The sequence below is a fragment of the Linderina pennispora genome (genome assembly GCF_002104995.1).
Source record: "Linderina pennispora strain ATCC 12442 chromosome Unknown DL89scaffold_1, whole genome shotgun sequence".
NCBI lineage: Eukaryota > Fungi > Kickxellomycota > Kickxellomycetes > Kickxellales > Kickxellaceae > Linderina > Linderina pennispora.
This window is the reverse complement of record NW_024468249.1, coordinates 538425-560058: the sequence shown is the minus strand read 5'-3', so window position 1 is coordinate 560058 and position 21634 is coordinate 538425. Positions and strand designations below refer to the sequence as shown.

The 21634-nt window shown below is 56.8% G+C and overlaps 10 protein-coding genes across 10 annotated transcripts; 4 read left to right on the top strand and 6 right to left on the bottom strand.

Annotated features, from left to right (window-relative positions):
* Positions 1 to 207: 207 nt before the first annotated feature.
* DL89DRAFT_319510 (uncharacterized protein) lies at positions 208 to 5075 on the bottom strand (the record flags this gene model as incomplete). Its single annotated transcript, XM_040891136.1, has 8 exons — positions 208 to 792; positions 833 to 2273; positions 2326 to 3725; positions 3778 to 3855; positions 3893 to 3958; positions 4420 to 4659; positions 4694 to 4792; positions 4821 to 5075. The coding sequence occupies 8 exons, from the start codon at positions 5073 to 5075 to the stop codon at positions 208 to 210; spliced, it is 4164 nt and encodes a 1387-aa protein (XP_040747010.1).
* Positions 5076 to 6030: 955 nt separating this feature from the next.
* Positions 6031 to 8433, top strand: DL89DRAFT_263806 (DEAD-domain-containing protein). Its single transcript, XM_040885989.1, is given in 3 exon segments — positions 6031 to 6623; positions 6643 to 8018; positions 8108 to 8433. 3 exon segments carry the CDS (start codon positions 6066 to 6068, stop codon positions 8340 to 8342), a joined length of 2169 nt encoding a protein of 722 aa, XP_040747009.1. The 5' UTR covers positions 6031 to 6065; the 3' UTR covers positions 8343 to 8433.
* Positions 8434 to 8446: 13 nt separating this feature from the next.
* DL89DRAFT_289504 (uncharacterized protein) lies at positions 8447 to 9431 on the bottom strand (the record flags this gene model as incomplete). The annotated part of the gene is made up of 2 exons (XM_040889963.1): positions 8447 to 8524; positions 8553 to 9431. 2 exons carry the CDS (start codon positions 9429 to 9431, stop codon positions 8447 to 8449), a joined length of 957 nt encoding a protein of 318 aa, XP_040747008.1.
* Positions 9432 to 9768: 337 nt separating this feature from the next.
* DL89DRAFT_289503 (nucleic acid-binding protein) lies at positions 9769 to 11047 on the top strand (the record flags this gene model as incomplete). The annotated part of the gene is made up of 3 exons (XM_040889962.1): positions 9769 to 9870; positions 9957 to 10343; positions 10478 to 11047. The coding sequence occupies 3 exons, from the start codon at positions 9769 to 9771 to the stop codon at positions 11045 to 11047; spliced, it is 1059 nt and encodes a 352-aa protein (XP_040747007.1).
* On the bottom strand, positions 11008 to 11677 carry DL89DRAFT_4116 (DUF423-domain-containing protein). The gene has a single exon (XM_040891636.1). The coding sequence runs from the start codon at positions 11456 to 11458 to the stop codon at positions 11099 to 11101; it is 360 nt and encodes a 119-aa protein (XP_040747006.1). The 5' UTR covers positions 11459 to 11677; the 3' UTR covers positions 11008 to 11098.
* Positions 11678 to 12162: 485 nt separating this feature from the next.
* DL89DRAFT_4102 (uncharacterized protein) lies at positions 12163 to 12760 on the top strand. The gene is made up of 2 exons (XM_040891634.1): positions 12163 to 12268; positions 12369 to 12760. Exons 1-2 carry the CDS (start codon positions 12254 to 12256, stop codon positions 12720 to 12722), a joined length of 369 nt encoding a protein of 122 aa, XP_040747005.1. The 5' UTR covers positions 12163 to 12253; the 3' UTR covers positions 12723 to 12760.
* A 58-nt stretch (positions 12761 to 12818) lies between these two features.
* Positions 12819 to 14861, bottom strand: DL89DRAFT_207058 (Zn-dependent exopeptidase; the record flags this gene model as incomplete). Its single annotated transcript, XM_040884108.1, has 2 exons — positions 12819 to 13190; positions 13227 to 14861. Coding segments are annotated over 2 exons (2007 nt in total), but the record flags the coding sequence as incomplete, so codon positions are not given.
* Positions 14862 to 15443: 582 nt separating this feature from the next.
* On the bottom strand, positions 15444 to 17862 carry DL89DRAFT_319504 (Zn-dependent exopeptidase; the record flags this gene model as incomplete). Its single annotated transcript, XM_040891135.1, has 8 exons — positions 17784 to 17862; positions 17435 to 17752; positions 16807 to 17400; positions 16716 to 16769; positions 16633 to 16687; positions 16020 to 16564; positions 15700 to 15891; positions 15444 to 15653 (listed from the first exon to the last, which is right to left on the bottom strand). Exons 1-8 carry the CDS (start codon positions 17811 to 17813, stop codon positions 15444 to 15446), a joined length of 1998 nt encoding a protein of 665 aa, XP_040747003.1. The 5' UTR covers positions 17814 to 17862.
* Positions 17863 to 18132: 270 nt separating this feature from the next.
* On the top strand, positions 18133 to 19344 carry DL89DRAFT_319503 (ferrochelatase; the record flags this gene model as incomplete). Its single annotated transcript, XM_040891134.1, has 2 exons — positions 18133 to 19098; positions 19152 to 19344. The coding sequence occupies exons 1-2, from the start codon at positions 18155 to 18157 to the stop codon at positions 19342 to 19344; spliced, it is 1137 nt and encodes a 378-aa protein (XP_040747002.1). The 5' UTR covers positions 18133 to 18154.
* Positions 19345 to 19384: 40 nt separating this feature from the next.
* On the bottom strand, positions 19385 to 21074 carry DL89DRAFT_263804 (uncharacterized protein). Its single transcript, XM_040885988.1, has 8 exons — positions 20943 to 21074; positions 20822 to 20867; positions 20642 to 20678; positions 20549 to 20560; positions 20251 to 20377; positions 19940 to 20099; positions 19667 to 19916; positions 19385 to 19577 (listed from the first exon to the last, which is right to left on the bottom strand). Exons 1-8 carry the CDS (start codon positions 20999 to 21001, stop codon positions 19441 to 19443), a joined length of 828 nt encoding a protein of 275 aa, XP_040747001.1. The 5' UTR covers positions 21002 to 21074; the 3' UTR covers positions 19385 to 19440.
* Positions 21075 to 21634: the final 560 nt, after the last annotated feature.

Genomic DNA, 21634 nt, shown 5'->3' with positions numbered 1-21634 from the left:
TGGCACCCGGTCATTTCCAGCCCACTCAGGCGGGACCAGCGCCGGCACCGTCTGCGAGACCCATGCAGCTACACGCCGTCGGGAACTCCACCCCATCTTGCCCCGGATCAGAACACAATATATTGCTCGTAAAAAGGACACAGGCTACACATGACATAGGAAAAGGGCCGATCGGTAGATTGGGGATGTGGGCATGATCTCTACCACTCAGCGATCCCGGCTCCGCGATCTGTCGTTGCCACCGCGGCCACGCTTCATGCCCCCCTGCTGCTTACCCGAATCCCTGCCCGGGCTGCTACTGCCGCTGGCGCGAATGAGATGCCGGTTCCTCGATGCTTTCTTGTTACTGTTGCGCTGGTGGAACTGTCCCTTGTTGGCATCCCTCCCATCGCGGTGTCCTGGCGGTGGCCCATGCTCGACCATGTGCGGCAGAGGCATGCCAGGTGGCATACCGCCCATCATGCTGGCGCCGTTCGGGAACCCGTCTGGCGGCGGTCCTGGTGGCGGTCCACGTGGAGGAGGGCCGTTGCCACGGTTTTCGCGTCCGCCCATTTGTCCGTGCAGGCGCTTCTGCGGCCCGCTGGACGGGTGGTGGTGGCCGTGGCGGTGGTCGTCATCGTGGTACATCTGCTGCGGCCCGCCCTGCTGGCTTGGGCCGCCGCCCTGGTTGCTGCGCGGCTCCGGCGAGCCATTGCGACCAGTCTGCAGCGCTTTCTTCTCAGCCCGAGCCTTCACAAGGAGCTTGGTGATCATTTCGTTGGCGTCCGCTTCCTCAATGCACAGCTGCAAGGTCTTGGTAGTGGGCGCCTTGCTGCTGTTCCAAGCAGCTAACCGCACTGTCGATAGTCTTGATCCAGCGCGCAATGGCCATCTGCTTGTCGCTGTACTGTTGCGGCGGCGGCGACATCTGGCTGGCGGGAAACATGGTGCGTGCTCGCTCCTCCGCCTGTTCGCGTAGCGATGTCAGCAGCTTCTTGCACTCCTCAGCAATGTTCGGATATGCCTGGGAGATTGCCATGACGGCGTTGAGCATCGCATTGGCCAGCACCAGCTGCTCGGGCACCGCTGTGCCAATAATTTGGGCCAATGTCGTCTGCACATGTGGCAGGATAACCTCCTTGGCCATGCCCTCGTTGGCCACGATCGGATACTTGGTAGTGATGGCAGCGGCCAGCTTGATCGCAAAGTGCTGCAGCCGCAGCGACGGGTGCATCAGGAGTTCGGGGATGAACTCGGAACACGCGTGCATCGACGGTACATATTCAACCATGTCGGAGATTGTCGCAATGTCGTATGCCTGGAAGTGCAGCAGCTTCTGGATCGCGCGCTGCTCGAGGAACCGGGCGTGCACAAACCCAAACACCACTCGCTTCACATCGACGTCGTTGACGAACGGCGTCAGCTCAAGCAGGAGCTGCAGAGCGCCGGATTCCTGCAGCTGTAGCATCGCAGTCATATGCGACTGCTTCAGCGTGCCCGCATCCTTCTGCCGCAGCCGATACAGCCGCCGCAGACTGGCCCTGGACAGCAGCAGGAACTCGGACAGGATGGTCAAAAACACGTCAGCCAGGTTGGCAGACTGGATGATGCTCGGGTTCAGGCGGAACAGGACCAGCGGGTCGAGCCACAAGTCCTGCGTGATAAACTTGGGCTTGGTCATCTCAGACCTGCTGCGCCATGCGTTCACGGTTGCTGTTGATACCGCGTGCGGGTTCAGCGTGTGCGCCATGTACCAGATGCGTCTGACTACCGTGGTGAGCTCCTTGTTCTGCGCATGCTGTGCCGCCAGACCACAAACTGTCGCTGCCAGCTGCTCGGCTGTCTCCATGCGAACGGCCTCGGGGAGCGCGGTGTACTGGTCAGCAAACTGAATCAGATGCTGCGTCTGCGTGGTATCCGGCGGCGGTACCAGCACCTGCTCGATCATCGCGCGTGCACTGCTGGTGAGGCGGACAAAGTCGCTCTGGCTCAGTTGCCTCAAGGCGCACGACGTGCTGTCAGAGTGGCGGAAGGCGTTAACCGCCAGCTCGCGCTGCAGCACCGATACTGGTTCGACCTGGTCTGGGAACTGCGCCGTAGCCATCGACACAATGTCGGGCCAAATCAGCTGGTACTCGGCGGAGTTACTGGCGGTCTGGAGGATCCACGCTACTGGTAGCGAGTCCAAGAGCTGATCCGAATATTCACCGCGGCGAGCCACACCGGTCATGTTCCCCAGCGGCGTCGTCCGTCCGGTGTCCGGGCGACTGCCTGGCGCAGGCGAGTTGTGGCTGCTGCCCCACGCTCCTGGTGTGTTCCCTGAGCCAGCATATCCGAACTGGCCACTGCGAGCCATGGGGCCGTTTGCCGAAAGGCCGCCAGCAGTCGATGTCCGGCCGCTTGGGCACTGATGCAAACGCGTTGGTTGACTGCTTGGGCTGATCGAGTAAGTGCTCGTTATAATACAGAATGTAGAGCAGATACAGAGCCATGGCCGGCGGCACCGAAGCAGCCTGGCCACCAGCGACAGACTCGGCTGCAAACCCCCGCTGCAGCATGGCCTCGGGAATAGGCGTGATGGCAGCAGAGCCAAATATGCCATTGACGTAGCTCTTGACCAGCGGCCCCAAGAGACCGGCGTTGGTCATGTCCGTTGTCCGAACCATGTGCGTGACCCATTCGCGCACATCGATGCCCTGGTCCTGGAACACATTGCTCTGCAGGCAATACAGCACGGCATTGCGATGCAGCCTTGAGCAAGAGGCGCTGTCGGTGGCGCCTGCAACCAGAGGCCGAGCTGGCTGTGGAACGCGGACGAGTCGGCGCGCGATGCTGGCGTCAGCAAAGTGACTCGAGTCGGACTGCTGCATGATCTCCTTCAGATAAAACAGGCGGTCGCGCGGAAACACGAAATCCATTCCCAGCGTGTCTATGGCAAACCGCTCGACGTCCTCTGCATGATCGGTGCTTAGATGCGCTAGCAGGCAGTCGACCTGCCGGCCAACGGGCGTATGCGCAGTGGCGGTTATTGCGTCGAGGGTGTCGCGGGCAGTCATCTGTGCGCCAAACCCGACAAGAGTCAGAAGCAAGGCTGCACAGAGGCTGACCTCGTGATCCGAATTGGTCAGCTGCGCCACGCGCTGGAAAAAGCCAAAGTCTGCGCTCAGCGCCTCCAGCCGCAAATACCCAATCAGCCCCGACACAATCCGGGTGTACGACGACAAATTGAGCTGCTGCTCCTCGGTCGTCAGCGCGTTGAACTGGCGGTACACTGCGTCGCGGATGCTCGAGCCGACCTTTGAGCACTTTGCTTTGCCGATCCACAGAGTCACGCCCGTGCTCAGCAGCCCGTCGAGGTACCGCCGCACGTCGGTGGCGCTAGCTATGTCGAGCTGGCTTGCCAGCGTGCGGAACATGACTCCCGCCAGCACGCGATGCCGCCGCAGCTCGTGTGCCACGGTGCGCGCGTTGGCAGGGCCCAGTGAAGCCATGTATTCGACTGAATCTTTGATAACGGCCTTATACATATCGGGCAGGACACGGTACACGCTCAGCAGCGTGCTGGCCAGGTCCTGCTGCACTGCAACGCAGTCCATCGACAGGCGCGCGATGCACTTTAGTGCCTCGGCACCCTGCCCTGCAAGCACTAGGCCTCGAGCACATGCGGCAAAGGACTCCCAGATGGCTCCGGTGTTCTCAATGGCCTCCTGGAGCACAGACACGACCAGCGACTGCACACACGCCAACTTGTCGCCAGTGTGCCTCATCATCTTCAGCTAGCGGTGACTGCTGCACAACCTCCTGCACCACAGCCTTCTCAAAGATCAGCAGCGAGCACCGCAGCTTGAGGTCCTTCCATGCAGCATTCAGTTGCCGCTCAAGCCGCGAAAGCGATGCTGCCGAGTTTCTCGACGAGCTGTTTTTGCTCCAGAATACGGTAAATCGTGGGCGCCCGGTCAATGAGCTCGTGGAGCTGCACCTAGAACAAGACGCAGTCGCCGCCGGGCCGAGCCACTCATAAATTCCCGTACATCGGTTTTCGACTACAAAAATAACAAAAAGGGGAGCCAACAGTAAACATTAGCAGCACATGCCCGAAATGGACGGGTTTGGCAGAGGGACGCTTCCGACAGCATTGGATATGCAAGTCTGATTTGAGGTCCCATGCGCTGGCGGGCTCAAGCCTGCTACCTGGCCTCCTCCCGCTCTTCATGCCAGAGACATGCAATAAAAGGGGCGCGTCTGGCACATGAGATCACCAGGTCACCGCGCTCTACTACCAGACGCTCTCACACGCACGCTGTGTCGAGCAGTGCATAGGACAACAATGGCAAAGAGCGACCCCTCCGCGCCCTTCCATGCAGCAGCGCAGCGGCTACAGGGACATAGACAGAATGCGAGGGAGGTCATGCAAATGTCAAATGTAAAAGATGGTATTACCTGTTCGATGGCGTTATCAGGTTGCTTGATCCGGGCATGCCATTGCTGCAGAGCCTCGCGATTGACGGCGGTGTAGTCATCGGCGGACGAGATCGGCTGCGCGTCATTGGCTATGGGCGCGTCGCGGGTCGTCGGGTCAGTGAAGGAAGCGCCCATCAGGGCATCAGAGAGGGTGGAGTTTTGCAGAGACGGGGGAATGAGTGACGAGTCTAGAGGCCGTGTCGATGACGACGAATGCAGCTGGTGATGCTATTTTCGGAATCAGCGAGGCGACCAGAATTGTCTCCTCCTCCTCCTCATCCTTATAAACACCAGCAGCAGAGGCAGTAGCAGTAAGACCCCTGTCGGCCACAGCCACTGGACGGGCCTGGTGCTGGCGGTGATAGCGACTGCACGGCGACATTCGACAGCAGAGGCGGCCGTGCCTGCCTGCTATCATCACCGGTCTTGCCGTTGGTGGCAACAGCAACACTGCCGCCACCTACCACCACCTCTTCATCAGAATCACCGCTACCACCACCACTGCCCCCAGGAAGCCCATTGACAGCAATCAAGTGAGAGCCTGGGCTCGGCTGTCCAGCCAAATTGGCCTCATTTCCATCTGCAACAGAACCCAGTGAAGGTGAAAGTTCGGCTGTCACGCCAGCTGCACCCATGGTACTGATATGATGTGGGGTGTCTGGCATGCAAGTAGGCTGAAAGGTGGGAAAATGCAGAAAAGAGATATGGCAGAGAACTGCGAAGCAGAGCGGGCGTATATAGGCACAGGCACTAGGCAGGAATATGAAATATTGTCGAAAAGCTGGCTCGCACACTAGACGAATAATAAGTGCGTGGGTTAGATAACCAAGGGGAGTTGGGGAGGGCTGTGGAGCAAGAGGGGAGTAACTAGCTAGAAGCACGAATTTGGTTGGAATGTGAAACACAAATTCGGGGGATGAGGAATAGGAATAAGCAAAATTCACAAGCGTGAAATTCAAACAGTGAGCGAGAAGAAGAGCAGAGCTTTTGTTGCTAGCAGTTGTGCTTGGGTAAATGTCCCGTGTGTAAATGAAGAGGCCCCCAGTGCATAATTTTCCAGATAGAGCGAAAAAAGGCTACAGCTTTTTGGAGAGTGAAGGAAAGAAGGCGAATTTTTATATCGACGCCTCGGTGAGTAGTGCTAGGGGCAGCATCATCGCCGTCGAAAACCACTAAATTTTTGACCCCTCCCCTGCCAGCTCGCTGTGGGCTCGCACGCAACGCCATTGGCTGCACGAGTCATCCAGCAGCAGGCTCCAGCTCTTCCACTCCGCTGGGTTGCACACAGGCTCTGCGGCGCTACTGCCTCCGCCAGAGATGCTGGTGCTGGCGCGTATTCAGATCAGCAACGGCTTCTTTCTGGCATCGGCTCAACAGGCCCAGAAACCACTCGAGGATGGGCTTGGTAGGACCCCAAGCCCCCAGCGTAATCAATCCAGTGATATGCGATCGCCAATCATCGCGCAGCCATCAGCGAATCAGCGTGCTGCCGGCTCCCAGTCGTTTTTTTTTTTTTTGCTTGCGCTAATGGCTAGCTAAAAGCACCCAGCCTGGCGAGATTGGGTAAAAATTCTCTGCACCTCTTCTCCTCCATATTCATATCCTCCCTATCCTTATTGACAAGCATGCAGAGGTTCATTGCCACAACAAGCCGGATCGCGCCGCGCTCTCTGGCCAGCCTGCGGGCAGCCCGCGTCGCTACCACCAGCAGCACGCTGCCTGCATTGGGCAGCCGCATGATCGCACCCTCGACTGCCACACAATATCTCACTAGTCAGCGGAACAGCCCGCTGGCAATGTTTGCGCGTTTCCTAGCCAGTGAGGCTGTCGCACGGCAAAGTGCCACCGAGGAGCTCGAGCAGCAGCCCGCTACAGCGCAGATCGGCACCGAGTCCAAGAAGGCTGATGCTGACGAGTACGTGCCCGTGCCTTTCGCCGACTACAAGGACATCGACGCCAACACCATGCGCGCCATCACCAACATCCTAAAGTTCAAGACGGCCAGCAAGGTGCAGGACAAGATCATCTCGCTGATGCCCATTAAGAACGATATCATGATCAAGGCCAAGACAGGCACAGGAAAGACAACAGCGTTCCTCGTGCCGGCCATTGATGTCCTGAAGCGCGCGTACGAGCAGGACCCGGAGCGCGGGCGGAAGGGCCGCGCCGTTGGCTGTCTGGTTGTCAGCCCGACGCGCGAAGCTGGCCAAGCAGATCGCGGTCGAGGCCAACAAGCTCGCCACGTTCCACGGCTGGAATGTCCAGTCGTTGATCGGTGGTGAGAGCTCGCGCTACCAGATCAACGACCTTGCGCGTAAGCGCTCGGATATCGTTATTGGCACGCCTGGACGGATTCTCGACTTCCTCAACAACCAGCCGATTTTCAGCAGCCTGGCCGACAAGACCAAGCTCCTGATTTTTGATGAGGCGGATGTGCTGCTGCAGATGGGGTTCAAGAAGGAGATTGACGAGATCATCTACCGTATGCCAGAGGACCGCCAGACGTTCCTGGTCTCGGCAACCATGGATCGCAAGATCCGCGAGCTGGCCCCGACCGTGTTCAAGCGTGGGTTTGATATCATCGACTGCGTAGACAAGGGCGAGACGAACACACATAAGAACGTCAAGCAGGAGTACATCACTGTTGAGCTTTCGAACCACTTCCCGGTTATCTGCGATGTCATCGAGTCGCACATTGCAAAGTGCACGGCTGAGAACCACGGAGCCAAGATTGTCATGTTCATGCCGACCACCAAGAGCACAGACATGTACGCCAAGCTGATCCGCAGTTTGCTGCGCAAGGGTGTGGCGAACCAGAACAGCGGCGGCAACCGCTTCGGCAACCGTCGCCAGCCACACAAGCGCCACGAACCGAATGGCGAGGAGGTCGTTGACATTATGATGATCCACGGTAAGATGTCACAGGACGCACGGTCGCGCGTGTCGGAGAGGTTCCGTAAGGCGCCGATCCGCGCCGGCCACAGCTCGATCTTGATCACTACCGACGTGTCTGCTCGCGGCGTTGACTACCCCGACGTGTCGATGGTCCTGCAGGTCGGCATTCCCACTGAGGCCGAGTCGTACATCCACCGTCTGGGTCGTACTGGTCGCGCTGGCAAGTCGGGCGAAGGTGTCATTCTCCTTACAGAGATGGAGACACAGTTCCTCAACCACCTAAAGAACCTGCCGATCAAGCACAGCGAGAAGTATACCCCTGAGTATCTCGAGAGCATTGTGGGCTTCCAGGGTGGCGATGTCGCGCACCTGGCGAAGCGCTGGGAGGCAGCAGCGATGTACACCGAGGCTGACAGGGTTCAGGATACGTTCTTGTCGCTGGTCGGCTTCTACCAGGGCCACACTGAGCTGATTGGTAACCCGCACGGCCAGGCTGTCCTGGAGTCCTCAGCCGAGATTCTGAAGCCGTTTGACTGCCCGCAGCCGCCCCTGCCGCGCGCTCTGCAGGATAGCCTTGGGCTGAACAGGAAGCCTCGTGGATCGCGCTTCGGCAACAACAACAACCGGGGCAACTCGCGCTTTGGCAACAATAACCGGAGCAACTCGCGCTTCCAGCAACGACCGTTACGGCGGATCGCGCTACGGTGGTGACCGTAGCGGCGGGTCTCGCTTCGGAGGCGACCGGGCGCCGCGCCAGTACAACAACTATGAGGACGGTGGAAACAGCAGATTTCGGAAAGAGCGAGCGCAAAAACGACTATGGCAACCGCTCGTTTGGCAATGACAGGGGCTACAGCCGTTCGCGTAGCTTTGGCGAGGACGGCAACGGCTCGTCTGAGGGCGGATACAGGTCAGGCCAGGGACACAGTGACCGCCCTAGGTTCAACCGTGACGGCGGCTCATCAAAGAGATCGTGGGAGCAGCGCGGCAAGACGGACGAGTATTAGCCTCCCAGACGTACATATACCCCCCTTGTTCAGTAGCAATGTGCGCAAGCAGTATATAGAGTGTTTCTAATACAAACGCATTTTATTCTCCAGCCTATGTTTGTCTACCAGACGAAGGGAATCAGCGCCCGCCGGTTGCGCGGGAACTTGTCGCCAAACGTGGACTTGTACCATTTCTGAGACTCGCTAGCAGGTGATCCCGAGGTTGACAGCGCTCCATATGGTCATGATCAGGATGGTGGTGCTCTGGCACGAGGTCACCAGCCAGAGTGCAATATACACAAGGATCTCGCACAGGTAGTGCGGAGACGATACATAGCGGAACAAGTCGCCAGTCGGAATCACGTACGCCGCCTGCACATTGGCCTCCTTCGCCGATGTCTCTGCCTCTGCCTCTCTTTCTCTGCGCTCTCGCTCCTCGCGCAACGACTGGAACCGCAGCTTGTACAAGATATGGTGGCATCGCCACTGGTGGATCGATGCATATGCAAACACGGCCATTCCAGTCAACACCAGGTATGCGTTTGCCGGCACCCACCCGGGCGTGTAAATGGCATCGCTGATGATCCCAAGCGGAGCAAACACATAGTGCACCAGACCCACCAGGTAATGCCCGACGTGCATCTGCGCCTTGGTTGCTGGCTGATGGTACACTGTCTCGTAGAGCCGCAGAATGACATGCAGATTGTACATGCCCATGGCTAGCAGCAGTGCTGATGTCGGGGCATCAATGAATGACTCGCGTGTCGCGCCAAGCAGCCAATACTCAAGCTGCATGTAGAATCGGAAGTAAAAGCGCTCGGGCGCAGCGTCCATGGCCTGCTGGGCTTTGAACTGGTACCAGTTGGAAAAGTCCGCGGTCAGCGCTGCGCTGACAATAACGCCGATTGCATAGAACTGGGCAAACATGTTCTTGGATACTGTTGCGCGGGCGAACCGGCCGAGAAGACTGGTGGGGTCTGTCTTTGCAACAGGCCGTGTCTTGCCGTACTTTATGAATGCCTCACGCATCCATGGCACAGCCTCGAAGGTCAAAGCGACCGTCGCCATCGACGTGAACACTAGACGGCTCAGATATGCCAGAAACATGGTATACGAGGGTGCTAGTAGATAATAAGATAGGGATAGAGGAAGCGAAGAAAAAGAAGGAGGGCAATGGCAGCAACAGCGCGTCTAGTCTAGCGAGCTGAATGTCGTGTGGGCCAGCTCTTTGACTGGAATTGAGCCAGCGCACCGACGATCCGGCTGCCACTAAAGAGAAATAAAACACGAAATCGTCATTGAGCGCAGGACACTTCCCCACATCCAGAACTCGAGCCGCTTCAGCCAGCGAGGCCTATAAAGTGAAAATTTTTCGGTCTTGTTTCCTGGTTCGCCCATTCAGCTTTTACTTTTCCTCCAAACGTGCATTACGAACAAAACAACAATGTCGGTCGCCATTTCCAGCAACGATTCCGCGCTGAAGCTGCTGTTCGCCAGCCTGCCTGAGGCCCAGAAGGATCTTTCGGTTGACGCTGTCGCTGATCAGGTAACTTGCTCAAATGCACATGCTTCCTCCACACGCGAGTCCCGAACCGTAAACAGCACGCTAACAGTCCACTCTGCTGTGTATAGATCTCGCAGCTCACGCTCGATGGCCAGAAGGTCGAGGGCACCAACTCGATTGCGCAGCAGCTTGCGGCCAAGTACAACAAGGACCTGGCTGGTAAGACCGAGACGGACCAGGCCGAGGTTAGCCAGTGGATGACCATGTCGGCGCGGCACGGGCCCACGGAGCGCCAGGCGTTCTCGCAGACCATCAACGAGCACCTGAACGGTAAGACATACCTGGTGGCCAACTACCTGACCGTTGCCGATATCGTTGCGTTCGGAAACGTGCACGCCTACATGGAGGGCCTGTCGGCTCAGAAGCGGTTCAACTGGAGCAACTTCTCGCGCTGGTTCGATCTGGTGCAGCACACCGTCTCGGCCGAGGCCCTGGCTGCTGCTGGGCTGAAGCTTGTTGAGATCGACCTGAATGCCCCGGCGCCGGCCAAGAAGCAGGCGGCCGACCAACGGCAAGAAGGACAAGAAGGACAAGAAGACTGAGGAGAAGCCGGCTGCCGCTGCCGCCGCCGCTGCCCGCTGGCGACAAGAAGGAGAAGAAGGCCAAGAAGGAGAAGAAGCCGCAGCCACCCAAGGCCGAGGTCAAGATCGTGCCCTCAATGATCGACCTGCGTGTGGGCCACATCACCGACGTCAAGAAGCACCCGGATGCCGATGCGCTGTACGTTGAGCAGATCGAGGTGGGCGAGGAGGCCCCGCGTACGGTGGTGTCGGGGCTGGTGCGGTTCATTCCGATCGAGCAGATGCAGAACCGCGACGTGGTGCTTGTGTGCAACCTGAAGCCGGCGGCCATGCGTGGCGTCAAGTCGTTCGCCATGGTGCTGTGCGGCACCAGCCCCGACGGCAACACGGTCGAGTTTGTCGAGCCGCCCAAGGGCAGCAAGCCTGGTGACCGCGTGTACTTTGAGGGCTTTGAGGGCCAGGAGCCCGAGCCCCTGCTCAAGCCCAAGCAGAAGATCTTTGAGACCATCCAGCCCGGCCTGTTCACCAACGACGACTGCGAGGCCGGCTGGTACAACGAGGACAAGAAGTTCCACAAGCTGCTGGTCAACGGCCAGGTCTGCACCACTGCCACCGTCGCCAAGGCCACGCTGAAGTAGGGCTCTCCCGTCAGTATCAAAAATATTATATTCTTTTCTTTTTGTTGGAAATTACAGAGCCAGAGTGACAAGCGACAGCCAGCCAGCGACCATGGTGAGACCGCCGAGCGGCGTCATCAGGGCAATGCTGTGCGCACGCTCGCCCAGCAACACCAGCGTGTAGATGGAGCCGGCGAACATGATGGAGCCCGCGGTCAGCAGATAGACCGCATACGGAGCCTGCTTGCCCGACAGTCCAATGGCGAGCAGCGCGCACGCGTGAATCTGCTGGTAGCGCGACGCAGTGCCCCACTGCTGGATCTTGTGCGGGTCCTCAACAATCCGCTTGAGCGCGTGCGCGCCGAAGGCACCCAGGGCGACACCGGATCCGCCAAGAATGGCAGCGGCCTTGATAGCGAGAGCAGACGACATGAACGAACGGCGGTGCGAGAGATTACAAAGAAAAAGCTGCGTGGTGCGGTTAACGACAAAGAGGCGGCAGAAGAAGGAAAAGAGGCCGCCTGGCTTGCAGTCTACCTCGCGCTTTTATCGCCTCCCCCAGAGAGCTCAGGTGGCCAAAACAAACACCCTTAGATGCTTGCGGTAATGCATCAGATTTGGGCCGCACATGCAAAAGGCAGCCAGCGAGCGAGCCCACACTCATCGCGATAAGACCAGCGCAAACAGATAGACCGGCATTCCAGGCGAACATTCGATATGCCAAGCCGTTCAAGCAAACCGTCGCACATGCTGGCGTTGCCCGGAGATACCGCGCATCCCGCACGGCTCTTTCGCACGTCATGTACACGATCTCCCTCCAATTTTCAGTGTCCGCCATCCAAATCGAAGGCGTCCGACAGAGCAGAGCCCTTCAATGGCAGTGTAGTGGTCGCCGGCCGCCTAGATGGGGAAACCGGGCTGGCGTTCGAGAACGTCGCTGTGCCCAACTCCGAGCAGGTCCGCTGCCTGGCTCGGCCCATCCGAGCCTGCCTCTGGTGCTGTCGGGGTTTCCGAGCATCGGGATGCAGTAATCAAACTGCATGATTGCTGGTGATTCGCCAGAGAGATAGGGATCATGATTTGGCCCTAGAGATAATCGGCTGGCTCTGCCCATTCGAGGTTTAGCAGCCCGTGTCCAAATTCGACATTTCGACATTTCGACGCTGCATTTATTGCTCTCTTTTTCAGACCTCAATTCATACACACATCCCATTCAACGAACCGACAATGAGACTCGCGCGCGTTCTATTCCAGAAGGTACATTAACGACAGACATGTCCGCAAAATGGAGCGCTAGAAAACCGCCCCTCAGCCCGAGGCTAAGCGCACAATTTCTATTTAGGTCACGACCGGCATTGTTGGAGTCCCAGTCAACCCCGAGGCGCGCCCGCAGCTCATCGCCCTGTACAAGCGGACTCTGGAGGAGGTGAAGACGAAGATTCCCGAGAAGGCCGTGTACCGCCAGTCCGTCGAGGCCCTGACCGCGCACCGCCTGAAGATCGTAGAGCAGAACGAGGACGCTGAGAAGATCGAGGCGCTGATTGACGGCGGTCAGCTGGAGGAGCTGATCAAGGTCGCAAATGACGAGCTGAGCCTGATTGGCAAGATGGCCGAGTGGAAGGCCTGGGAGCCGCTCGAGGAGCTTGCGCCCCCGCGCCAGTGGGAGTACTTCAAGAAAGCGCCGCTCCGGGAGTAGACGTGTTTTACGATATACAAGACATTTTTAAAGACTATGTGAAAGAGATAGAAACATTGGTGTGTGGCTATGCGGCTAGGCTTCGCGCAGCGACCATGCGGCCCTGTTGATGATCTCAGCCGTGTGCTTCACCAGCCTGTTGAATAGCTTCCAATCGGCATCCTCGATGGCCTCCGCCAGCGCTGGTAGTGTCTGAGAGCCATATCCGAGCCGCCTGCCTGGGCTCACTAGCACATGTCGGTACCACTTGCGGCCTGGCAACCCCATGGGGTCGATGAAGTCGCGCTCCAGCTTGTACAGCCGTTGGTTGATGCTGCTGCGAATGTCGCTGCACACGACAAGCCGGTGGTGTCCGGTCATGTTGCACTGATCGCCGTACTTCTTCTGCAGATGGCGCCGCTCCGCATCGATATGGCGCGCGCTAGTACCAAGCTCACCAGCGGCCTTGTAGAGCCGCTTCAGCGCTCTCTCTGCCATTGCGTGGCCGACCCCAAACGAGCGGACTATGCTGGGTTTCAGGTCGTCAATGTACTTGTGCAGGTCTTTGGCGTACTGCCGTGCATCGAAAGGCAGAACGGGTTCGTCGGCCAAGGCGATGGTCAAGGCACCCCAGATCTGTGTACTGGCGCGGTGGTAGGTGAAGTCAGGGTCAATAAAGCCCGTCATCCATTTGAAGCTGTCATAGTTTGAGTGGTATACGCCAGATCCACCTTTGAACCCAAAGTCAATCGAGGACACGCCCAGGTGGTTGAGGAACACAGTGTAGTCGCTGCCTGACCCTAAGGGCCCTACAGCGGGCTTACGGCGCCTGCTCAGATGCTTTTGAATGGCGCTGTCGCGCTCAGACCAGACATCATATACAGACTTGCTCGAGTGAGGGTGCTTGACCCGTTTGGTCACGTCGTATATGAGTGGGCGCAGATTAGGCGATGCCTTGAACTGAATGTCGTGCCCACGCACACCACCATCCAGATTCAGGTATGCAACCGTGTTCTCATGAATCCAATCTTTCTTGTCCTCGCCCCACTCTGTCGAACCGACCAGGCCGTACTCCTCGGCATCCCACGATGCGAGGATGATGGTGCGGCGCGGGCGCCATCCCTGCTTCAATAGCTCGCCAAAGCCGCGGGCAACCTCCAGCAATGCTGCCGAGCCAGAAGACGGGTCGGATGCACCAGCACACCAGGCATCGCGGTGGTTGCCAATAATAACAGTGTCCTCAGACTCTTCCCACCCTGGGATCTTGGCGATAACGTTCTGGATTGGGGTGTTCTTGTACTCGACCTTGTTGAGCAGGTTGACATCGAGCTCACTGGGTCCAGTCCAGTACTCAACACCCTTCGATGTCAGGCCGCCGACCCAGTTATCGCCTACATCCTTTGCAGGCTTGCCTTGGCCCTTCAAGGCACGCAGCAGCGGCTCGGCATCGCGGTATGACAGAGGCAGTGATGGGATGTGGTTCAGACTCTCTGCCTTGTCGACATCAATGCGCGGCGCATCCTTGGTTGAAGCATAGCCAGGCGTTAGCGGGTCACCAGGGTAGTTGCTCAGCCGTAGAACAGATCCCCGCTGGAATGACGATTCAGGTCTCCACGGCCCTTCCGGGTAGACCGGACCTTGGACGTAGCCATCATCGGCAGGGTCCGAGTAGATCAGGACACCACGAGCACCATCCAGCTCGGCTCCGTAGACCTTCAGCCCACGGAACACATCTCCGTAGCGCACCAGCACAATCTTGTCCTTTACGCTAATTCCAGCCGCCTTGAGAGCCTTGAAATCCTCATGCGATCCGTAATTGGCATAGACGAGCTGGCCAGTGACGTTGCCATCGGCGGAGTACCCGTGGAAGGCAGGCAGGTTGTTCGGATCCTCTGATGCAGGGTCGTCTGGAATAACATCTTCCTTGAGCCCAGCCTCAAAGTGAACTTGGCCCGTGGTTGCATTGAATAGCGCAACCCTCTGGTCAGCCGGGTAGTTCAGCCACGGATAGTACTCGACAATCTCTGCGTCGATTCCCTGCGCTTGAATATAGTCGCGGGTGTAGACAGCCTGGGTGCGGTTTATGCCAGCAACGTGTGTCCCAGATGTATAGTACTGCAGATTGTCGCGCAGATGCTCCGTCGACGGAATATCAAGGAACAGGTGCAAGGCATCGAGCTGCTGCTTTGTGGGCTCGTCAAAGTGGTCGATATCACTCCAGCATTGGCACAAAACAGTGACAACACCGGCCAGGATCAGCGCACCAGCCACCACAAGTAAGGTTGCTGCTGCGTGAGCCGACCGCCGCGATCGGTCGGAGCGTGAGAGCAGAGGAAGCTTCTCTGATATATCAGATAGGGACAGCGACTGGTCGTGCATTTAACCGTGCTTAAAGATACTTCGTCCCTGATGAACGTGGGTGGTAATAGAGGGGTGATAGGTAGAATAGTGTTGGTAGAGCAGAGAAAAAACAGGGTGTGCGGTCTTTGACAGACCATTCGTTCTGCGCAGGTGCGGTGGTTCTATATACACAGCGCTTCCCATGCCATCCATCCAACAATCACCCGAGCTGCACCAGTGGCCGACATGCATTTGCACTTTTCCTGACTCGGAGCAGTCATGTGCTCTAAAGTGCTAGTTGGGCACTGGCAGGGGTGCTATGCCGTTTAAATTAACAGCCGAGTGCATGTCATGCTTGGGCAAACATGCACTCAACGTTAAATACTAAAACAAATACAAAAGCTAGATCTCGCGGAGGAACCAGGCTGCACCATACAGGATCTCTGCCGTCTTCTTCTCGTGCTGCTGGAACCTCTTCCAGTCGTGATCTTCGATGGCCTCAGCCAGCGCCGGGAACACCTGCGAGCCGTATCCGAGCCAGCGCCCGGGACTTGCCAAAATGTGCTTGTACCACTCGCGACCCGGAATGCCCTCGGGGTCGAGGAACTGGCGCTCCAGGCGCATCGTGCAGGTCGTTGATCTGCTTGCGTAGATGCACACAGATGGCCTGGCGCCGCTTGCTGGTCATCTCGCAGTCCTCGCCGTACACGCGAAGCAGGCGCTTCTTATCCTGCTCGATGGCTCGGGCGTTGGCCAAAAGTAGCTGCTGGGCTTTGCGGACATGCCGTAGCTTTTTGGCAATTATCGCATCCATGTCCTTGCTCTTGTACTTCTTCGACTTGTGCAGCTCCTTGGCGAGCTGAGTCCTCGATCTGTACAACATACTGCTTGATCTCCTTGGCATAGGCAACAGGATTGAGATCCAGGACCGGGATCAGAGGCAAGTTGGATGGCCATCAGGCCCCAGATCTGAGCAACGGCTTCGTGGTACTTCATATCGGGATCGACATTCTGCACCATCCAATTGTAGCTGTCGTAGTTGGAGTGCGCCGTCGAATCCTGGCCGCTGAACCCCATGTCAAGCGACGATATGCCAGCGTGAGCCATGAACGCAGTGTAGTCGCTGCCAGATCCAAGCGGCTCTACATGAGGCTGTGCTTTCTTGACACGAAGCTTCTTGCCGCGGGACGGGGCGACCTCGACGGCGTCTTTTCCTAGCGATTTCTTAGCCCACATGCTGTAGACAGACTCGGTGCTGTTAGGATGGTGCACCTTTTTCGTCACGTCAGTAGAGAATAGTCCTTCAGAACCGGCGAAGCAGCATGCAGTGAAGTCATGGCCAGCAACTGCCATATCGACGTTCAGGTATGCGACAGCCTCGGCGCGCAGCCAGTCTAGATTCTCCTCAACCCACTCAGTCGAACCGACCAGGCCGTACTCCTCGGCATCCCACGATGCCAGAATAATAGTGCGGCGTGGACGCCAGCCAAGTTTCAGCAGTTCGCCCAAGCCATGTGCAATCTCTAAGAGTCGCTGCCTGAGCCGGATGCTGGATCGGTAGCACCTGCCGACCAGGAGTCAAAATGGTTACCAATGATGATGGCCCGATTCGGCTCATCGCTTCCACGGATCTTTCCAATAACGTTCTGGAATTGGGGTGTTCTTGTACTCGACCTTGTTGAGGAGGTTGACATCGAGCTCACTCGGTCCAGTCCAGTACTCAACACCCTTTCGATGTCAGGCCACCGACCCAGTTATCGCCTACATCCTTTGCAGGCTTGCCTTGGCCCTTCAAGGCACGCAGCAGCGGCTCTGCATCGCGGTATGACAGAGGCAGTGATGGGATGCGGTTCAGACTCTCTGCCTTGTCGACATCAATGCGCGGCGCATCCTTGGTTGAAGCATAGCCAGGCGTTAGTGGGTCACCTGGATAGAGACTGAGTCGCTGGACAGACCCCCGCTGGAATGACGATTCAGGTCTCCACGGCCCTTCCGGGTAGACCGGACCTTGGACATAGCCGTCATCGGCAGGGTCCGAGTAGATCAGGACACCACGAGCACCATCCAGCTCGGCTCCGTAGACCTTCAGCCCACGGAACACATCTCCGTAGCGCACCAGCACAATCTTGTCCTTTACGCTAATTCCAGCCGCCTTGAGAGCCTTGAAATCCTCATGCGATCCGTAATTGGCATAGACGAGCTGGCCAGTGACGTTGCCATCGGCGGAGTAGCCATGGAAGGCAGGCAGGTTGCTAGCGTACTCTGATGCAGGGTCGTCTGGAATAACATCCTCCTTGAGCCCAGCCTCGAAGTGAACTTGGCCCGTGGTTGCATTGAATAGCGCAACCCTCTGGTCAACCTGGATAGTTCAGCCACGGATAGTACTCTGCAACCTGGGTGTCGAGTCCAAGCTTCAAAAAGTAGTCGCGTGTGTATTCTACGAACTTTTTGTTCCTTCCACCCAAACGGGTCTCGGACGTATATTTCTGCAGGTTATCCCGCAAGCGATCGGTAGAAGTGAGACCGAGGAATATCTTCCCAGCATCGAGACTGCCGCCTGCAGTGGCAGCGGACACATTTGCCATTGGCATGGCTGTGTGAGCGTACATGCACTCGGGCATTGGTAGTCCGGAGAGCGCACCGAATGCAGCCAGCAGGCCGGCTGCCGACAGCAAACCAGCAGCAACCTTCTTTGCGCAAGAGCGCTGCGCCTTTCGCAGCAGCCGCGGTATTCTCGGGAACAAGCTGTTCCTTCTCGTCAGTTAGCCCCATGAGCGACAAAAAGAGATAGGGTTTAAGGTAGGTGCGGAAAATTTGGGGAGGAGAGATAGACACAGCGGCACAGTGTACCACGCTTGCGGATTTTGCGGTTTGGCCATTCTGGTACCTTGCTCTGATGATCGGCACTTTCTAGGCAAGTCAGCTCACTCTCAGTGCTGGCCGGACAAGCCGGGCAAGCCGGCTCGGGCTACTGCGCCAAGTGGACTGTTTCGCCAAAGCAGCCTTGGGCTGGTATAGGTTTAAAGCGCTGCTTGCCGCCAACCGCTTTCCGACGCTTAGCACACGCTTTTTCTCCTCCTAATTCCATACTATCTTCTAAATTCAGCGCCACCATGCAGTGCGTACTCAGGAAAGCCCGCGATGAGAAAGCCCGCGCCTTACGCCTACTCAGCACTAGCGCCAACAGCAAGCACCCCAAGGTCGGCGTCCTGCTGATGAACATGGGTGGGCCGCGCACACAAGACGACGTCAAGCAGTTCCTTGACGGCATCTTCCTTGATCGCGACATCATGACGCTACCGGCACAGAACCTGCTTGGCCCTTTCATCGCTAAGCGGCGCGTGGAGAAGGTCAAGGACCAGTACAGGCAGATCGGCGGTGGCTCGCCCATTGAAAAGTGGACCAGGCTGCAGGGTGAGGGCATGGTGAGGTCGCTGGACCAGATCTGCCCAAAGACTGCGCCGCACCAGTACTACGTGGGCTTCCGCTACACTGCGCCCGATACGCAGGAAGCGCTGGAGGAAATGATCAGGGATGGTGTCGAGCATGTCATTGCATTCACGCAGTACCAGCAGTTCTCAGGATCGACCACTGGCAGCAACCTGAACGAGCTGTACCGCAAGCAGAAGGAGCTGGACCCAGAGTCCAGGCTGCAGTGGAGCTTCATTGACCGCTGGGGCACGCACCCAAAGTTGGTGTCGGCGTTTGCTGATCGTGTCGAGGCGAAGGTGAAGGAGCTGGCTGAAGACGTGCGCGATACAGCACCAATCTTGTTCTCAGCGCACTCCCTCCCGCTTAATGTCATTGACCGTGGTGATCCGTATGTAGCGGAGGTTGGCGGCACCGTCGCCTACGTTGTCGATGAGCTGCGCCGTCGGGGCATCAAGAACCCCTACCGCCTCGTGTGGCAGTCGGCAGTCGGCCCGCTCAGGTGGATGGGTCCCCAGACAGAGTCGGTCATCGAGCAGTACGGCAAAATGGGCTACAAATCGCTAGTGATGGTCCCGATTGCCTTCACATCGGACCATATCGAAACGCTGTTTGAGCTCGATATCGAGTATGGCGAGGTTGCCGAGGAGGTTGGAATTACACAGTTCTTGCGTGCCTGAGGCACTCAACGACCTACCCGCCCTTCATCGATGCCTTGGCAACCATTGTCAAAGAGCACATTGACGCCGGGTTCCCAACCAGCAATCAGCTTCTGCTGCCAGACCCCGGCTTCGAGTCGGAGCAGACAAAGACGACGCGCGAATGGATTGCTGCTCAGGCAAAAAGGCTAGGCAAGCCAGGCAACAGCTGGTAACACAGCGGTGTGAGAAGTCCTCTCTTCACAAGTTTTGAAGTTGCATCTCAAAATGGTTGGTAATTTAGACGAAAACGTGAAACACTAAAAAAGCCGCTAAGCTGCTTGAGCAACAGCCGTCCCCTGAGCGGCCTTTGCCTGCTGCTCCTCGAGCGCCTTCTTGCGTTCAGCGTGCCGGATCCTCCGCCTCTCTTGTCTCAGCAGGCCGAGCTGGTACAGATTGTTGCCAATATCTACAAAAATATTCCAATGTTAGCACACATACTCCAGAGTATCCGCTGTCAGATCAACCTATCTCACACTTTCCACGCCAACAACTTACTGTACTGAACCGGTGGGGCATGGCGTGGGTCCCACAGACAGCTGACGATGAAGTTTAGAATGCTGTGCGGCCAGTACGGGATGGTTGTAAACGAGTCAGTGGCACCGCATCTCAGTCCGAGACGATCGAATGTGCACTGGACGTATGTCTCAGGGGTCGGCACGGACAGCGTTGGGTTGCGGAACCCAGACATCTTTGAGGTCACCCAGAAGCTGAATACATGCGATACTGTGATGCCGTCTGGCTCCAGCTCGATATGCCAGACTCTGCGACCATGGTCTTGACAAAGCCCTTGGTTCCAGCATAGACGGAGAGGAATGGCAAGGAGCGGAGGGCTGCAAACGAACCCATGTTGAGGATCAGGCCCGTCTTACGCTCGCGCAGCTGCGGCACAATTAGCCGAGTCATATTCATCATGGTCGAGATATTGATCCTCAACCATATCGTCGCAGATTGCTGGATCCTCCTCGTCGAAAATAAATGGGATTAGGGTGGCAGAATCCGACATTGTTCACTACATGCGATTTATACCATTAGTTGATGTCTGCACGCGTAGTGGCAAACTATCTCCTGGTAGCGCATACTTAGAATGTTCACTTTGTTCGGAGTTCACCAGCTCGCCGATATCTGCCCACTGCTTCTCAGTACATCTTGAAAAATCCACAGCGTAGCTCCTGGCCATGACACCGCGCTTTTCTAAAGATCCGAGTGCTATTTAGTTGATGCCCAAGCGATGAGGGCAAGCGGACAGGTTGATTCGACTACTTACTTATCTCCAGCTCCATCTCGTCCAGCTTTCGACTGCGTTCTTGATAGAAGGATTATGTTGAACCCCTTGTCAGGCAAGCTGGAGTGCCATCTCTTTTCCAATGCCGTCCGTACATCCGGTAACAACTATCCAAATAGAGAAATAGAGATGCGGTTAGCACATAGCCATCGCTTTTCAACTATGCCCGCATTGCTCTGCGTACTTACCTGCCCAGAACCCCTTGCCAGCTCCAAACTTGTCAAACTATGACCTCAAAGTATGCATGTTAGCTCCAGTAGTTGCATTTCGGTATAACTGACAGTATATGCTGGACACTGTTACTTACCGATATCCCCTGTCGGACAAACAGGTCCATCAATACGTCCAAGCCATGAATGACGTAGTACATTGCCTGCGACCGATCCGTACAGCATCATAATAATCCACAGCGAGCTAATCGATAATACTGTCAGTGTCTATTCTACGCTTAGCATGTGCTCAAACACCCCTGCAAATGTTTCGGCTTACTTGAAAGACTGGTATTTGATGTAAGCATCGGATATGGCTTCCACTGCGGATGTTTCCATGTTTGATTATTCTGATAGTTGAATGTAAGGAAAATACTATATTGGCTGTGTGAAGCACGTCTGGCAAGTGAAGATATGCAAAGATAAAGAGTGTGGATGTAAACGCCGACTATGTGGTTGGCCTAGCCTTGGCAAAGAAGCGTATGGCCGCTGCTCATCTGCCCAGCCATTATGCCCAGATGCCGATGTCCACTACTGCATGCAATTTGTGCCACACACCACTTCAATAGAGAAGAAAGTTAGTGCTATGAAATTCAGTAACCAGCAATACATCTGGGTGCTACTGCGTTTAGAATGGTCAGCCTCGCTCGGCTTGAACACAATCAGGGAAGGGGTTTTCTTGCAGAAAAAGATGATTGGCGGCGGCCCGTTTTGGGCAATTGTCTGTGCGCAGTTCGACGCGCGTCTTTGGCGTCATTCTGGCGTCCCACACTTTTCAATAATTAGCTGCAGCGGGATATCATAGCCATGTCCTGAACGCCCACCTGAGGCTAGCAAGGCTATCCAGTCTTTCCTTTACTAGCTCTGTTTCACTTTTTAGTTATTACAGCTGAAATGTCTGCAGCAAATTCGGGCTGGCCACCCGACAACTATGCAACCATGCAACACCAGAGTGCACCACTGTCGCCGCCC

Coding starts and splice junctions, on each gene's coding strand:
- DL89DRAFT_263804 (XM_040885988.1), bottom strand. CDS start 21,001: ATGGAAACATCCGCAGTGGAAGCCATATCCGATGCTTACATCAAATAC. Junction 20,679..20,821: donor ACGGATCGGTCGCAGGCAAT/GTACTACGTCAT, acceptor TTGAGGTCATAG/TTTGACAAGTTTGGAGCTGG. Junction 20,100..20,250: donor GAACAAAGTGAACATTCTAA/GTATGCGCTACC, acceptor GATATGGTTGAG/GATCAATATCTCGACCATGA.
- DL89DRAFT_263806 (XM_040885989.1), top strand. CDS start 6,066: ATGCAGAGGTTCATTGCCACAACAAGCCGGATCGCGCCGCGCTCTCTG. Junction 8,019..8,107: donor TCGCGCTTCCAGCAACGACC/GTTACGGCGGAT, acceptor AACAACTATGAG/GACGGTGGAAACAGCAGATT.
- DL89DRAFT_4116 (XM_040891636.1), bottom strand. CDS start 11,458: ATGTCGTCTGCTCTCGCTATCAAGGCCGCTGCCATTCTTGGCGGATCC.